Below are 18490 nucleotides of genomic sequence, written 5' to 3' on the forward strand. Positions count from 1 at the left end.
TTTTGGATATTGTTAAAATTAATGATTTGTTGCAGTAGTACATTTCACTAAAAATTCAGCACTTGTATGGATGTCATAATGAAATAGTAATTAATTGTCATGAGGTATTATAAAAGTAACATTACATAAAGAAACATTATATAAGAGTACAACACAGATAGTTTAATGATGGTAATTGAGACTGCAATGTTGCTAAGTGATATGGTCATAAAGCATATCATGACTACAGTACTTAATAACAATCAATTGCAGCACTCCTCATTGCCATTAGAGCGAGAATTGTTGTTGTTAAGTACCAGGCTTAACAATAAGTTGTTAAATACCAGGCAGTTTGCAAACAGGCTAAGAGGTAGGTGTCTGTTGCCAGACAGGGGAGGATGCATGGGGAACCCGCAAAGCACTTCACAAGTACATCAGGGCAGGGATAGGGAAGAATGCAAGGACCTTATCAGATCACGTGCAATCTTCCCTGCTGGTTCCCATTGACTGACAATCACGCAAGTGGGGCGCTGCAACCATCATAAGCATGAGTCAGTTGCCAAACACCTGGATCACAATCTCATGACTACATGAGCTGAACTTTATTCAGCGTTGTAACTTCAAACAGTCGCTGAAAAAGTTGCCATTAAATAAGAACTACCTGTGGTAAATTACTTGAAACCTACTGTGGTGGTGCAGGGGTTAGAATGCAGTACTGCAGGCTACCTCTGCTGACTGTCACTTGCCTGCAGATTGGCACTTTGTATCTCACCAGGCTCAAGGTTGATTCAGCCTTCCATCCTTCCAAGGTGAGTAAAATGAGGATCCAGATTGTTGGGGGCAATATGCTGACTCTGTAAACCACTTAGAGGGGGCTGTAAAGCACTGTGAAGCGGTATATAAGTTCTCATTTTACTGGCCTTGGAAGGACAGAAGGTTTAGTCAACCTTGAGCTGGTGAGACTCAAACTGCTGGCAGTGAGCAGAATTAGCCTGCAATACTGCATTCTAACCACTGTGCCACCACAGTTGTTCAATAAGGTGTCCTTATGCTTTTTTTCACAATAGCTTGGAAGTGTGACAGTAGTTCAAATCAATCTGTCCAGCTGTTAGAGAAGAAATACATAATAGAGAATGGTATAAGGTTGATCAGGAACAGGTAATAATTCAGCTGTCATCACTCCTGCAGATATAGACTATCTCTAATTTTGCTATTTGATCTGCAAAAGATTGTTTTATGCTTTTACACTGAGTTAAATGACAGGAAACTTGAATATATCTGTGAAGCATAGATAGATTTTTACCACCACTTGGTCCTGACTAGAGGTGAATTGATGAAAATGAAAAGCCAATTCTGAAATAGAGTGACTGTAATAATGATCAACAAAATAATCCTTTGTTATTCTCATTCAGGCACACCAGATGCATTTTCGCAGTTACTCACATGCCCTTACTGTGATAGAGGGTATAAACGCTTTACCTCTCTGAAAGAACACATAAAATATCGCCATGAAAAAAATGAAGATAACTTTAGTTGCTCCTTATGCAGTTACACATTTGCATACAGAACACAACTTGAACGCCATATGACATCACATAAATCAGGAAGAGATCAAGTGAGTAATGAATTCCACGGTCATTCTGTTCCATATTAGTAATTGTTTTAGATGGATTTCATTTTGTTTGAATTTGAATCTGACTTTGTGCACAAATGTTTTTTCTTGCACTATTTTATGTTTCAAGCACAGGTTTTTCAGATAGTGTTATGCTAACTTTTTCAGCTTCCAAGCTTTATAAATATTCCCCTTGCTTTCTGTGAATCTGTATTCTGTGATTAATCATATTCATCCAAGAAGAGTTATCCCAGCTTAATCAATCTGTATTAAAGATCTGGAAACATTCCAGTTCTTCTTGCGATCAAAACTATTTGAACAGTTCCCACCAAAATCCCTTTCTGTCCTCATTCCTTCATGTACTTTTATCTATCCTCTACTTTTATCTACTTTACTTCTATTTATCACTGATACTATGGGACTAAAATGACCATTAAGATCTTGTCCAATCTTTTTATCCAAAAGGAAAAAAGACCTCATAACAGCATATTATGTTGTACTAAGACTAGTCAAGGATTCCCAGCGCTAAAATAATTGTTAACTTGGGAACATTCTTAATATGTGCAACATTATAAAGAATGCTAAATTTTGTAGTGCTGAGGTACCTCTACTTCTTTGTTTACTATAATAATACTATAAATCCAGATGGAGAAAATATGGAGAAAATGCTATTGTTCATACAATAGGACATGAAACTAGGAAGAAAACATGTTTGAATAATGTAGTGTTTCAGAGTAAGATTCTAAAAATGTATGAGCACAATTGTCGAAGCATTTAGATTTTAAAACTTGACATTATATCCCAAAACTCTATATAACTCTATAACTCTAGGATATAACTCTAGCATAAAACCAGGTATTTTGGCACTTCCCATAACTTTAAATATTACATTTTGTATTTACTTACTGATGAAATATTTTGGAACAATTATTTCATGTCCCATTTTAAGTATTGATAAATTTTATTTTTCAGTTAGAAGTTTACATTTTGTAAAGCTGGAATGATATGTTTACTTCATACACCGAAAACTGCAAGATGAAGAATAATTAGATTATAATGGCCTGTAATATTTCTTGTAATTATGAGTATAGAAGTTCATATGTCTTGTTACAGAAGTCCAATAATCTGCATATATTTTATAATTGTTCCGAACTATTAGCTTTTAGAAGGGAAATGTCCCCTAAAGAGGCTTTGCCTCTTTAAAATATGACTATTTTAATAAACAGGTAAAATGTTGAATAGATATCAGTGTATATAAATTTATATAATCTGAATAATATTGTATATTGTTTCTGTAATGATATATTAAAAGAGCATGTCTAAAATGCAATACATGCACATGGCATGGCTTTCTCCATACTGGGGGGGATAGGTATGGAAAGGGCAAGAAAATAGCAAAGTAGCTGATGATTTAGTGACTTGTCTCTACTTCATTGACACTTTCAATTGGCTTGCTGGCTGTATAGTTCAGAGTTCAAGGAGAATTATGGTCAAAGACATTAGTATGTCCATCTTTATAAGGCACGTATGGTAGTGATTGTTGATTTGGAATCCTTGACTTGCTCTCAGCCATAGAGATCATATGATAAAAATTAAGTGTGCTATAGTGTGTTATTATAACCAATCTCAATAAAAAATAGTTTCAGGGCTCCTCATCTAGTCCATCTAGAGCATGGTTGTAGAACTCGCATTGCCATCATGTGATGTGTACATTTTTCACCTTTGCGGAACTGGGGTGGGCATGGCCTGCATGTGAAACATCTGGCCCGCAGGTCGCCAGTTTGACCCTCCTGATCTAGAGTAGCTGAAACTCACTGAGGGTAAAGCCAGTGCATGACTCAGATCTGGTCCAAGGCAATAACCCAGGCAGATCTCATGAGGCTGCACTATACCATATGCAGTCATCAAAACTCTCATTAGGAACCTTTTGGACTACAGCCATTAACCAGTATCTGTCTGGAGAAATGGTTAGGCTCTAACTCTGCTCACCATCCAGTTATATTCCAAGATAAAGTCATTTCCAAAAACCACATTTGCATTTACCTCTAAGCTGGTTTCTCCTTCATTACTGTACCCCCTCACTACACTTTTATACTTATACTGCCCCATTTAATCCAATGAATCCTACACCCTAATCTTCCTATACTACTTTCTACAGTTTGCAAAACTTTCTTCCACATTCCTCCATCTATCTGCCTTTCCTGCTCCAACCTCATACTTTCTTCATTTTTTCCTAAATTCCTAGCTTCAATGTTCTTATTCATTCTACCACAGCTTCCCCTTGAATACCTGAACCCTGCCTTCCCTTCCAAATTCCAGCCTCATCCTCAAAATGACAACAATCACTGATCCAACATACCTTCTTCATTTCTTTCCCAATTTATCACCAGTCTCCAAAGCCTCCGTGTTCCTGGTTCCATTTCATTGCTGCTTCTTCTACCTTATTATAGCCTTGCCACTGGTCTCTGGCCCCAATATCCAGATTTGTATACAAATCCTAGCCAGGACTGGTAGAAGCAAATACTTCAAATGTAGAGTTTTTCAAATACGATCCGTAGCTTGAAATCATCAGAAGGATTGACAAGTTTCATTCAAGAGAATAACTAATCAGTTAACTTGTCAAATCAATTTGAACTTCTATAAAACATTAATTAGATTAACTAAATTTATCTGCAAAATAAGAGTAACTACTGTAACCAACACTTATTAATACATATTATTTCCCTTTATGAACACAATCTTTCTGAATACTGACATGAATTGAATAGCATTTATTTATATAGTACTCAATTACTTTCTTCTGTTCCACAAATAGATTTTTTTTTATTATATCCTGCAGTTGGAATGTAATTAATTGCCATACACTGGAAAATAAAACTGCATCCAATGCATAGACAGAATTTCATGCAGTCCTTCATTTTAAATACAGTCAGACCATAAAAATGCCTATCTGATCCCTAGGAATCTTTGAATTTGGAGAAATGCTAAGTTTATTGATTCAAATAATGATGAACTATTGAGCTGGAAAGCCCCTTGATGCATGGTTGTTGTTATTTTCTTCAGACGCTAAGAATCAGGATGGTTTATGAAATAATTCTTAGAATACAATGAATTTAGTCCAATATATGTTTAAAAAAATATCTTGAAGCATAAGATAATTACATTTTCACATGATAATAAAAAGTATGCTTAATATCAATATTTATATTGATATGAGTCAGCCAGTACAAATATGAATATGAAGGACATAATAAATTCAGTCTAAAACTGAATATTAATGGTAGAATTATTTTCAGCCTTACCTGTCAAATTTGCTGAGAAATCATTTTAGATATTCTATGGAAGATAAATTAGGAAGGCTCTTGCTCGATAGCTGTAATCAATCAACTATTGCTAATTTTTAAAGAGACGTTTATTAATCTGTACACCCTAGTACACTTTCTAAACCTAGTTGTGTTTTATGGAGTGAAAAATACGGTAATTTGCACTATAGAATCTATTTTATTTCAAGAACTGCAATCTAAGCTGGTAGAGTTGTTCTCACATGCGTTGTGTTTTTGAGAAATCCTGCTTTAATGGAGCAGCTTCTGAATGGAGGATTAAGATCATCCTCTTGAGAAAGTAGTTCTTTCTTTTTCCTTTTTTTTTTTAATCGTTCAGTGTTACTGTGATGTACCACAGATTTCAATTCTTAATGAGATAGTAGTCCAGATTCTGGTTCTGGCTAAGGGATTGCCATTTAATCTCCTGGTAAATCTGGCAGAGAGGAGTTTTCTCAAGTGAAGTGGCTGATGACAACCTCTATAGTCAACTTGCCCCACAAGCTGTGGGAAGGGAGGGGACAGCATATTTTAGGAGGAGGGTTTTGCAACTCCTGGGAGAACTAACAAGATGCCAAACTACATTCCCTAGATTCCTTCTCTGCAGGTTTGTTTCTACTGCCTGCAAGTCTTTTTTGGCATTCATGACACTCATCTGTGTAATCTACTTTATGTAATAGGTTTTTGTTCAACTTTTTCTATGTGATTCTCCCATTTCCTGCAGAAGACAGGAAGGTCACAAAAACTTACATTATATTTATTGCAAAAAAGTTCTTTTTAAAAATTACAGTAATTATAGTAACTATAAAATTATACTAAAGTCATTTTAATGTTGTTTGGGAATACTGATTATTAAATTTTGAATTATGCTAACTTTTGAAATAAGATTTATGTGCATTTATTTGGAGAATAATTTGTGACTGAATATATTTGTGACTGGACCATCTTCTCTAGAACAGGTGGATGATGTGGATGCATAAAGGAATTCAAGGCCAAGAGTAAGATTAAGAAGCATGTAAATAGAAAAATCAATCCCAATAATTAAAAATAATGTTCTTTATTCAGATTCTTTATAGATAACAGAATGCCTATTTCCTAGCGATGTAAAATGGAAACACCATCTCTGCCTGAAATTCATATAGAGGATAAAGTGATTTTGTGGCTTGTTTATTTAATATGGCTCATCTGCTTTCCTTGTCCTTTTTTCACAAGCAATATCCTCAATCATTTAATGATTTTTTAATTCAGTTAAAATTCACTATATTTTATTATAAATAAGAGATTTCTCGCACATGCAAACTTCATTATTCTTATTTAGTCTTCTGATTAATTTTCATATTTTGTTTTACAGAGACATGTGACACAATCTAGTGGTAATCGAAAATTCAAGTGCACTGAATGTGGAAAAGCTTTCAAATATAAACATCACTTAAAGGAACACTTAAGAATTCACAGTGGTAAATATCCTGGTATTTTGTTTGTCACTGTACATATTTTTAACTTTTGTGCCATAGCATAAATTTTGTCTGTTTTGAATATGATTTTTTCAGCGAATAGTTAAAATAAAATAAAATTATATAAATAAAATTAAATAGGCAGTTAGTGTTCAAATAATATTGAAGTAGTTTAATCTTATTACTTTATGGGTTAAGCTGTTATTGGTTTTACATTTAATATTTGGATTGAATCAAAATATATTGTCTATGCATGGGCTATTTTATATTTCCACTCTAATCTGTTTCAAGAAAAGTTATATTAATTCCCAGAAATTTCATATACACCAGTTTTTTTACTTTCTTGTCAAAATGATTAGAATTACTCCATGTATAAGCATTTACATGATGTAAAATGCTTTGACATAATTTTCCTCCCAATGAGTTCTTTGCCTCCAACACAGAATGCGTACTATGCCTTCTTTGTATCATTCATTTGTCTTAGAGATTACCATTTAAATGTTTTGACACATATACTGTATACCATACTATATTAGTGGTTCAGTTGAACTACTGATATTCAAAAGGCCAGTGAATAAATTGTTGCTTTTGAAAGCATTTTATGCAATGTACATATTGTATAAACACAAGAAACAGGGATCCTTTGCAGAAAAAATGGGAATATTTTTGTTAGCAGTAGAAAGAAAGCAAACTGTGAATGTGTAAATACTATTCCTTTGAGAGGGTAGGAGTTGTGTTGCATCCACTACAACGTTTGAATAACATATCAATCAACTTATGTTAATTCTATATCTGGAAAACTGAAGGTGTTGCTATATAGGTATCAGGGAGATTAGAGGCTTCTTTGCTCATCAGGAATGCATCTTTTATTCGTAGAATATTTTAAGTATTAATTTTGTAAATCCATCCTATAACTCTAAGTAACATTTCTATATTATAATGTTTCTTTTTTATATATGTATGTATCCAGGAGAGAAGCCATATGAATGCCCAAACTGCAAGAAACGTTTTTCCCATTCTGGTTCCTACAGCTCCCATATAAGCAGTAAGAAATGTATTGGAATGGTGCCTGTGAATGGCCGAGCACGATCAGGGATCAAGACATCTCAGTGCTCTTCTCCTTCTCTTTCTGCATCCCCGGGTAGCCCAACAAGACCACAAGTACGACAAAATATAGAAAATAAGCCCTTACAAGAACAGCTCCCTGTAAACCAAATTAAAACTGAACCTGTGGATTATGAATTCAAACCTATAGTGGTTGCATCAGGAATCAACTGTTCAGCCCCTTTGCAAAATGGGGTATTTAGTGGTGGTAGCCAATTGCAGGCAACCAGTTCTTCTCAGGGCATGGTGCAAGCTGTTGTTTTGCCAACTGTTGGTCTGGTATCTCCAATAAGCATCAACTTAAGTGACATTCAGAATGTACTTAAAGTTGCAGTTGATGGTAATGTAATAAGGCAAGTATTGGAGAATAGTCACACCAATCTTACATCCAAAGAACAAGAAACAATCAACACTGCACCCATACAACAAGCTGGACATTCCCTTATTTCAGCTATCAGTCTTCCTTTGGTTGATCAAGATGGGACAACCAAAATTATTATTAATTACAGTTTGGAGCAACCTAGCCCTCTTCAGGTAATACCACAGAATCTGAAAAAAGAAAATTCTGCCCCAAATAACAACTGCAAAACTGAGAAACTACCAGAAGATCTCAGAATGAAGTCTGAAAAAGAAAAAAGTTTTGAAAGAAAAACCAATGATAGCACTTGCCTTTTTCATGATAACTGTCCAGAGAAACCTAATGCACTTCAAGAATCAAAGCACTATGATATCAAAAATTCCATTCAGCCACCTCAGTTCAGTGGTGCAGAAGTTGCAAGATCTGGACTCACTGTTTTATCAGATGCATGGCAGCTTAAACCACCTCCTGTTAACTCTCCTTTAAGAAACCTTTTATCTCTCCTTAAAGCCTATCATGCATTAAATGCACAACCAACCTTAGAAGAGCTCTCCAAAATTGCTGATTCAGTCAATTTGCCATTGAATGTTGTTAGAAGGTGGTTTAGAAAAATGGCAGCTGGCCAGTTTTGTCTTCCAATATCTGGCCAGTCTTCCCCTGAACCTGACGATTTAGAAACCTCTGTTAATAATGATGACCACATTGTACCTACAGCTGAAAATGATCACCAGGACAGCCAGTCTAATGCTGTAAGTCCTCTTCAAACCAATAAACCACAGACTATATCAACAGGATCAGCTCATAATGGCTCGCAGCATAACACACCATCCCTGTCACCCCTTAACCTCTCTTCATCTAGAAATGCACAGGGTTTCTTGTACCTTAACGAGAGTGCCCAGGAAGAGCCACAAATAGAACCTCTTGACCTTTCATTACCAAAGCAACATGGAGAATCATTGGAACGATCCACTAGTGTTTACCAGAACAGTGCATATTCTGTTCAGGAAGAACCTTTGAACTTAACTTGTGCAAAAAAAGAACCACAAAAAGACAGCAGTATTATAGACTCTGAACCAGTTGTAAATGTAATCCCACCAAGTGCCAATCCCGTTAATATTGCTATCCCTACAGTTACTGCCCAGCTACCTACAATTGTTGCCATTGCTGACCAGAACAGCATTCCATGCTTAAGAGCTCTTGCTTCCAATAAGCAAACCATTCTGATCCCACAGGTAGCTTATACTTATTCAACCACAGTTAACAACCCTACAGTTCAAGAAACACCAAAACAGATGCAGGTCAGCGGAAATCAGGTATTTAAATTTATATCCATTTATATCTGCTCATCTTATTAGCAATGTTATCAAAAAAATACCAGACATGATATGGAAAACGTAATCTTAGTTTTGCTAATATTATATGATACTTTGAGTAATCACATATGGCTGATAAAGTTCAAAACATTTTTTTACTTCCTCTGTAAGTACTTTATGCTGAATACTTTATAAACAAGGATCTTTCATATCACTTCCTGGATGTTTAATTGTATCACATAGCCTACAACCAAGAGTGAACAGCTCAAATCAAAACTTCGTGAGTGATGCTGCCATTGCTTCGGTTTTCTCTATAAACCTGGCTAAATTGTGATGTTTAATAGTGTAATACACATGTCTAGCATGCATTTTTACATTATAGTATATTTCTGAAAAGATATAAATAAAATTTTGAAGATGCATGTTATTGTTTTTGAACCTATGAAAACAATTGACAAGTTAATACTATGTCAAATATTTTTGAAGATGGATATTTATCAAAAGTATTGCTTATTTGGCCTATCGGAACATATGATTGAAAAATGTTTCCTTTAAATAGTTGCAATATATTACCACCTTTTGGGTACTGCAATAATCCTTTAGTTGCTTTTTTTGTCTACCTAGAGTTCTGTTCTTCATCTTCCCCTTTGTTGTTCTCTGCTTCAGTTGTTATATGCATCATGTATTTTCCTTTAATAGTTTTCAGCACACCTTAAAGTGTACCTTAAAAGTATTCCTGAAGTTTTCACAGTAGGTATAGCATTCTGATTTTATCCACAACATTGTCTTCTTGTCTTACCAATTAGATAAAAAAATATCAATAAGGCTGAATTAAATCAAATGTAGGGAACAGCAAATGTAATTGTATTAAATGCAATGTGGCAAGATGATTGGTAAGATGCAGGGGTGAAATACTCTGAAGTCTGCTACCGGTTCTGTGAGTCTGCTATCGAGCGCACGCTTTGCGTATATGTACACCTGAGGCGCACAGCGTTTAAAAAGGAACATTTTGAAGCATCTGAGTCTGCAGAGGTAAGTAGAAAAGCGGAGGGAGGGGTAATCCGCTGTGCCATGCGATTTAGATTAGCTAGAAAGCAGGAAATCTGATGAGTCTAGCTAATATAAATTGCGCGCTGCAGCTGATCATCGCCAAGCTGATCGTCAGAAATACCAGTTCATCCGAACGGTAGCATTTTTTACTACCAATTCACCCAAACTGGTCCAAACCGGTAGCATTTCACCCCTGGTAAGATGTGCCCTGGACATCCCAATATGGAGTAAGTTGGTGAAGTCTCCATTAATATGCCTTCCCTCTCCCCCACCCCTCCTTTTAGACTGACTTATGGAAACCGTTAAGCTGCTGCTTACATGAAATCTCTATAGCCTGGTGAGAAATCTGTGGCCTTTCAAATGCTGAGAACTAAATTCACTTGCTACCTCAGGTCAATGGAAATTCGGGTCCACCTGTTTCTCCAATCTGTTCTGCTGTATAAAAACAAAGCAGACCGGAACACTTGTTTTGCTAAAAGACAAAAAGAGAGGTGCCTATTTCCATATAATGGTTTGATGTGGAGTGATGTTGTTAGTAATCTTACAAACTCATGGCATATTCTGTATACATGGAGCTGTTGTCTTTCGTTCTTCATGTATACATGTGAAACATTCCTAATGACTTCGTATTTCATGTTCTCTGATTGGGAAATTCTTAATGTCATCACAAAATTACTCAGATTTTCCACCCATCCAGACCTAGTGCAACAATAATTATGTAATTGATACAAATCTAAATGTAAACTTAATTACTAAGGAAAATTCACTTTGTAAATTGCTGTGGTCATATTATTTTAAAAACTGTTAACAAAGTTCTTTTTTAAGCTTGTTGGTATTGTTAGAACAGAACAGACAATCAAAATTGGTTCTGGCAAAATGATTGCATGGTAGCTAAGCAAACAGTGTGATGGAGGCTACAAAGATATTTGGTTTAGATCAATCATCTCTAAACCATCTCATTTAGATAAAGCTCTATTGTGCAGCAGCACTAGCATTACTCTTACTCTGGTATGCATTGTCAGACACAAATTTGAACATAATTGCACATATTGGTGGTGGGGGAATTATTACCATTTATCACCATGATATTTGTGAATAGTCATTTAAAAGGGTATTACTAAATGAGGACTACCTGTCATACTAATGATCTTTATAGCATAAATATTATGAATGTTTACAAAATACTAATGAAACTGCCTTCAGCATTTTTCAATCTATATATTTTTCTTAAAAAACTTTTATTTTATACTAGCATTCCCTAGATTAACCAACAGTCTGTCTATTGGGCCAGTCTTGAACATAAATATCTCTTATGCTAAGATGCATATATTCATGGCCTTCTAGCTATTAACAGAACAGTATTTATGATTATGACATAGTTGAGATTAAATTAGTTACCAAAGTGCAGTAAACATTGATACTGCTTTTTATTGTATAGCCTATTACCAATTTATATTTTAACAGATTAAGAATTCTGTCCCTTGATTTTTTTTAGGATGAAAAGCAAGAGATTAGCTCAGAAGGAATATCAAATATAGAGGATCCAAATGATTCTGATTCTACACCCCCGAAGAAAAAGATGAGAAAATCAGAAAATGGAATGTATGCATGTGATTTGTGTGACAAAATATTCCAGAAGAGTAGTTCACTTTTAAGACATAAATATGAACATACAGGTATGTGAACACAAAATGAAATTATCACAATTTTTAATTCGGGACTTTACCAGATACACCTTGGTACCGATCATAGATTCAGAGAATTGTAAGGACATTTTCCTTGCTAGTCTGGAACATTTTTGAAAAATGGAACAAGTTGTAACTAATTTATTAATTTAAATTCTACTTTAGAGATAGAATATTGCAAATATTTTCTCCATTAAGGAAGCTAAAATTTAGGAAGTAACTCTTGAGCTGTTGTAGATAATTGAGATGTGATTGGGATACCCACATTTGTGGCTCATATGTCTGACCCATTTACATCTAGAGCAAGAAAAGGATTAGGAAAATGAGCTAAAAATGTCAGAAGAAACAAAAAAAGTGAAAAAATAAGTTATTGCTAACATAAACTTCCTTTTGTAAAAGATGGATCATGGTACAACTCTAATTTATTTATTTATTTGTTTATTTATTTTGTCATATCAGTATATATAGGCATTAACATGAAATGAAATAGCTATATAATAAATAAGCATATATATTAACATAAGTATGTAATAACTATATTAATTGAATATAATGAAAATAAACAATAGAACAGGAACGGTAGGCACTTTTGTGCTCTTACAGTCCTCTTAGGAATGGGGTAAGGTCAATAGTAGATAGTATTTGGTTAAAGATTTTGGTTAAAGATTTTGGGATTTTGAGAAGAGACCACAGTCAGGTAGTGTGTTCCAAGTGTTAATGACTCTGTTACAGAAATCATATTTTCTGCAGTCAAGTTTGAAGCGGTTAACATTAAGTTTAAATCTATTGTTTGCTCTTGTATTGTTGCAATTGAAGCTGAAGTAGTTTTCAACAGGAAGGACATTGCAATAGATGATTCTATGAGTTAAGCCCAGGTCTGTTGGAGATGGCGGAGTTCTAAGTTTTCTAAACCTAGGATTTCAAGTCTGGTGGTATAAGATATTTTGTTGTTTTCAGAGGAGTGGAGAACTCTTCTTGTAAAGTATTTCTGGACACGTTCAATTGTGTTGATATCAGAAATGTGGTATGGGTTCCAGACAGGCGAGCTGTATTCAAGAATTGGCCTAGCAAATGTTTTATATGCTCTGGTTAGTAGTGTAGTGTTTTTGGAGAAGAAGCTACGCAAGATTTACAACTCTTAGAGCCTTTTTTACGATGTAGTTACAGTGGGCTGGCACTTAGATCATTTGATATTAAAACTCCAAGGTCTTTAACAGGGTGGGGGTCATCTGTAAGGTAATGTCCATCAAGCTTGTACTTAGTGTTTGGGTTCTTTCCAATATGTAAGACTGAGCATTTGCTGGTTGAGATTTGGAGAGAGTTGAGAGTTGTATTGTTGGTGGTGTTAAATAGTTTGACATCGTCATCAGAGAGAACACAGTTACTTGTGATATGGTCACAGAGATCATTAATGTATAATATGAAGAGTGTTGGTCCAAGAATGCTGCCTTGGGGAACGCCACTCTTGACAGGAACAGGATTTGATAGAGCATTGCCTATTTTGACCACTTGTTGTCTGTTTGATAAGAAAGATAGTCTGTTTGATAGGAATCCTGCATAGAAATAAAATATGTAGTGTAATTTCCAGTTTCATATTAGATATTAAAATAGCTTTTATCATTAGTTCCCAATAATTAGTTTATTTATGTATTTATTTAATTATATTTTTATGCCACCCATTTCCCTATCAGGTAACTCTGCAGCTTAGAGATAAATAAAAAGACAAATAGAAAAATAATTAAAATATTAAAACCATACACATTAAAATTTTAAAACTATACGAAAAATCAGACTGAGAAGGGAAGCATGGGGATGAAGTTTATGCCAATATTAATTATAAGAGATTGTCAGCTATTCACATTTTTAAAAGACATGGAATCCTTAACTTACTAAGTCTGTAGATTTGTCTGAAAACAGAGTCAATAACTTACTAACAGTTGTTTGATTTTATGAACTAGTATTTTCCATCATTATTATTATCTCCATCTAACTACTAAGATGCCATAAAATGCCATTAATTTTCCACTTTAAAAACCCATACTTTTTTCCTTAGGAATTACATATCTGTTCATATAACATATGCCCCATTACAGATCCTTATTTAGAACTTTTGGAAAACTTAAGAGCCTGCAAATTTCAGTGTGGTACCTATAATACTATGATAGAATTACAAATCACCAATTCCTACTTACATTATAAAAGAACAAATCCAACAATTCTCACTCTCTCCTGATGTTTGTGATGAGAAGTTAGAAAGGGGCCTCTTGTAATGGTTGTTGAGAACAGTACCCCACTTTTAACTTCTGATGAACTAATTTTTGTTTGAGATTCCCTTAAAAAAAATTCAGCAGTGTAGGTGCAATGAGCAAGTCCACATTCTAGCAAAATATACTCCAGGGAAATAATTTCATTTTTATTTTTCAGGTAAAAGACCTCATGAGTGCGGAATCTGCAAAAAGGCATTTAAACATAAGCATCATTTAATTGAACATATGCGACTGCACTCTGGAGAGAAGCCCTATCAATGTGACAAATGTGGCAAACGCTTTTCTCACTCGGGGTCTTACTCTCAGCACATGAATCATCGCTACTCCTATTGTAAAAGGGAAGCTGAGGAACGTGACAGCACAGAAATAGAAGGAGTCGCACAGGAGCACCTGGGGAATGAGAATGCAGGGGCAGGAGCTTCTCCCTCACAGCTTGACTTAGATGAGAGAGAAAGCTTCACAAGAGGGGAGGAAGACAGTGAAAAAGAGGAAGAAGATGAAGACAAAGAGATGAAGGAAAAAGAAAAAGAATGTGGAAAATTACAAGAGGAAGAAGAGGAGGAGGAAGAAGAGGAGGAGGAAGAGGAAGAAATAACTGAAGAAAGCATGAAGGATGAAGAAGCTGTAGATGAAGGAAACATTATTCAGCCAGAAGTTATATTAAAAGAAGAGCTAATGTCAGAGGCAGCAACAAGTAAAGTTTAACGGATGAGATTTTGTACACAGAGAAAGAATCTCAATTAGTAATGAAAGTTGTTCTATACTCTACATGCTTTTTATGGAAGCACAGTAGTCTGTGCACTGTGATTCCTGTTCACTACTGTGTAACAAAAATTTAAAAAACAGAAAGTATAAAATATATATATATATCCAGGTGTGCCTGAATCTCAAATCTCGTAATTTTTCACAGTTTTCAAATTTAGAAACAAGTTTGTGACCTGAAACAGATTGGAAGAAAATGATGACTCTGGAAGCAAATAGATTAACATGTTACAGGAAACATTCGGTATGTGTTGGACATCAATTTGTTACCATCAGTATTCTTTTTTGTTTAATATTTTGATTGTACAATTGGGAGATATTTTATGTTCCTTTTTTTTTCTATCAGTGAAACAATTCTGCTAATTCCGCTTCAGTATTCAATATTCAGTATTATAGGTTTAAAATGTGAGAATTTCTGCACTACAGACTTCCCTTAAGCAGAAAGACATGACACAGTTCCAAACAGTATTTGACTACCTTTGTAAATTCAGCTTAGAAGGTAGCAGTTTATAACATTTAGATGTTGTTAGTAGAACATGTTCTCATTTAAAGTGTATTGTTAGCCTTAAGGGAGCAGCTGATAGAAGGACTGAAGTTTACTCATGTGCTTGAAAATATAGTTTGAAAAGAAAGATTGTGGTGGGTTTCTGATTGCAGGGATTAACAGTGTTAATACTGGTGAGGACAGCCAAGTTGTCAAAATCAGTGTTTATAATTGTGTCTGGAGTGTGTAGTAAAAAATATGAAGGATATGACATGAAGCTTTGAATCTCTTTTGGCCTTATGCAAGACCCTGTGTGCTGTAAGTGCCATTTCTCAGTATTTTTAAAAGGCTTTGACCAGCCTTTCTCCAATGTGTGGCCTAAATAACTAGCATTTGTTGATTTGTATTAAATTTCAGTAAACTAAATCATGGGACAAAAAAACCCAGCCATCAGAGAAGTAAAAGCACTGGTACATTTCATAAAGTAATTCTTCACTCTTAGTTGTTGCTTTTTCATTACTTATCTGGAGAATTTCTCTACAATAATTATGAAGGGAAATTTCTAATCTATTATATTGGCTCACTTTATTTCAGACAAATACATGATATATTATTGGGCTCATATGTTTCCAAATGTTAGTTATTCTGGACCCCATTTATTGACAATGTTAGCTGATTTAACCTATCAGTATTATTTTCTTTCTTTTAGTTTTAGATCTGTGCAACATTTTGTACTGTATGTTTTCAAATCTGGCAGTATTAATACCCTTCTTACTGACATATGTACCTTTTAGGTTTAGAAAACTTTTATATTTATGTGTCTTATTTTTATATTTCTTTATTTATTACACAGTAGTATATAATACAGTAGTTTGTATTAATACAATAATATATTTTAGTATGAAAATTTGGAAAGTTGATAAGATTTAAAGTAGAGAGGCAATTGGTTCTCTTGCATTGAGATTGATTTAACAGTGTTATGTTAACATTTATACTTGCCTTGGACTGTAGAAGAGGAGAATTAAAATGGGAATGTATCAATTTACAATTGCAATCAATTCATTTCACCTTTTCCCAGTTTTTACTATAAAGCTCTTACATTTTGAAATTCACTGTATGACTAAATAGCATGATGCTCTGCAGTTTTATTAACCTTACCATAAAACACTCATTTCTTTAAGGAAACCGAGCTAGAGTAATCTTCTAAACAGTGTGGGAACAATGTTTAACATTTCTGTGCCAATTTGTTCCTGTATTCATATATGTGAGTTACAAATCTGAAGCTTCATTTTTTTTAAGTTCCTTGTTATATCATGGTCATTTTCTAGTTTTTTACCAGACTCCCCATCTCACAATAAAAATCATCAATAAGCCTGATTTACTGTCATTATTGTGGTAATGAAGTTTATCCTTTAATATATTTCTATGGGATATCACTGAGGTTTTATCCAAACAATAATCACCAAATTTCTTTCCCCCTTTACTGCTCTCAAAGTACTCTCCTGCCTGACCTAGGGGCTATAATGGATATGGAGAAGGTGTCCTAAGAGAAAAGTATCAGGTTTTCTTCCTAATGAGAACATTTTCATTGAATTCCACAAAAGTAAAACAAGTGCATAATCAGCCACACTGGTTTATACCAGAGGAAATATAGTGTGTGTGCATATTGCTATAAATTAAAGAGTATGGTGGTGTCTTATAGAATAAAAAGGCATAAGTTTTTTTGAGCTACAGCTTACTCCGTTTAAAACATTTTATTAGTTAGAGAATTTGCTACTAGTCATCCTGATTTTTGCCACCCTAGAATAACAAAACTGTCCTATACAGCATGCAGCTATGGATTGGTCATATTTTGAAATAGTAAAAAGCAATTCCATAGATGCTGCAGAGATGGGACTTGTGTTACAAGTAATTCTGCATCCTCCAAAAATGTATATTATGGGGTCCTTGATACTCTCTGAATTTGGATGTTTTCTTGCAGATGTTTCATTACCTAACTAGTTAACATTTTCATTACTAGAAGGGAGTGGGGTTTGGTCAGTGGTGGGATTCAAATAATTTAACAACCGGTTCTTTGCCCTAATGATTTCTTCCAACAACCAGTTCACCAAACTGTTCAGAAAGTTAACAATTGGTTCTCCCAAAGTGGTGCGAACTGGCTAAATCCCACCGGGTTTGGTCCATGTTTATATACAAAATGGTTTGCCCTATCAGTATTGGGAGTTTTCTTCGTAATTTCTTGATTAGGCTGTTGTTTACAGTTTAATTGTTTGTCTGGGTATCTTTGACATATATAAACAGAAAGCAAACTTCACTTCCTACTAGCACAGATGATATTACCTAGTTGGATAATGAAACATCTGCAAAAAAAACCAACCGAGCTCAGTAAATACCAAGGACCCCACATCCAATCCTGAGTTACAAATATTCTCTGCCATTGGAATGTATATAACCTTCTATTAGCTTACTTTGCATACTTCAGAAATTTTGTTAATTTCAAATGCTAAGAGTAGTAGAAATGTATTAATACATAAAAGTAGGCGGTACTGATCCTGCCAGAAACATCATCATTCCAGAATTGTTCAGAGTTCAAAACAGTAGTACTTCAAATATGAAATAATTGTTTCAAGCATAATCAAAACAATCAGTGAATCTGAAGCCATTACTTTGAACTTGGGTTGAAATGGGGTTCTATGCAGTGATGGGCTTCAACCTGTTTAACAACCGGTTCTGTGAGCGCACGCTTTGCACACGTGTGCGCCTAACATGTTTCACGCAGCATTCAAAACACAGCAATTTGAAGCTCAGCTGCTTACCGTCTAAGGCAGCCCTGAAAAATAGAACAGCGGAGGCATGGAAATCAGAGTTTTTCATGAAGCAGCTGAGCCAGAAAGAAATAAATATAGGACAGGATAGAGCAGGGGTGGGTGGGTCAACAGTTGATCATCAGAACTACCAGTTCACCTGAACCAGTGCTAACTGGCAGCAGCCCACCACTGGTGCAATGTACAAAAAGCCTTTCAAGCTCATAACAGTTTGCACACAGTGCTAAAATCATGGCAGTCAAGAATCTATGCATCAATAATAATGGATATACAGCAA

General features: G+C 34.8%; 1 protein-coding gene across 7 annotated transcripts in view; it reads left to right on the forward strand.

Annotated features, from left to right (window-relative positions):
• Positions 1-16760, forward strand: part of ZEB1 (zinc finger E-box binding homeobox 1) — a 71684-nt gene extending 54924 nt beyond the window's left edge. For all 7 annotated transcript variants that reach the window (XM_058184330.1, XM_058184327.1, XM_058184328.1 and 4 more), the window contains 5 exons: positions 1392-1594; positions 6263-6368; positions 7336-9140; positions 11686-11866; positions 14300-16760. In XM_058184330.1, the coding sequence (XP_058040313.1) occupies positions 1392-1594; positions 6263-6368; positions 7336-9140; positions 11686-11866; positions 14300-14847 (2843 nt within the window). In that variant the 3' untranslated portion in view covers positions 14848-16760. The remainder of the gene's footprint in view (positions 1-1391; positions 1595-6262; positions 6369-7335; positions 9141-11685; positions 11867-14299) is intronic.
• The last annotated feature ends 1730 nt before the right edge of the window (positions 16761-18490 follow it).

The sequence above is a fragment of the Ahaetulla prasina genome, chromosome 4 (assembly GCF_028640845.1).
Source record: "Ahaetulla prasina isolate Xishuangbanna chromosome 4, ASM2864084v1, whole genome shotgun sequence".
In the NCBI taxonomy this organism is placed as follows: Eukaryota; Metazoa; Chordata; class Lepidosauria; order Squamata; family Colubridae; genus Ahaetulla; species Ahaetulla prasina.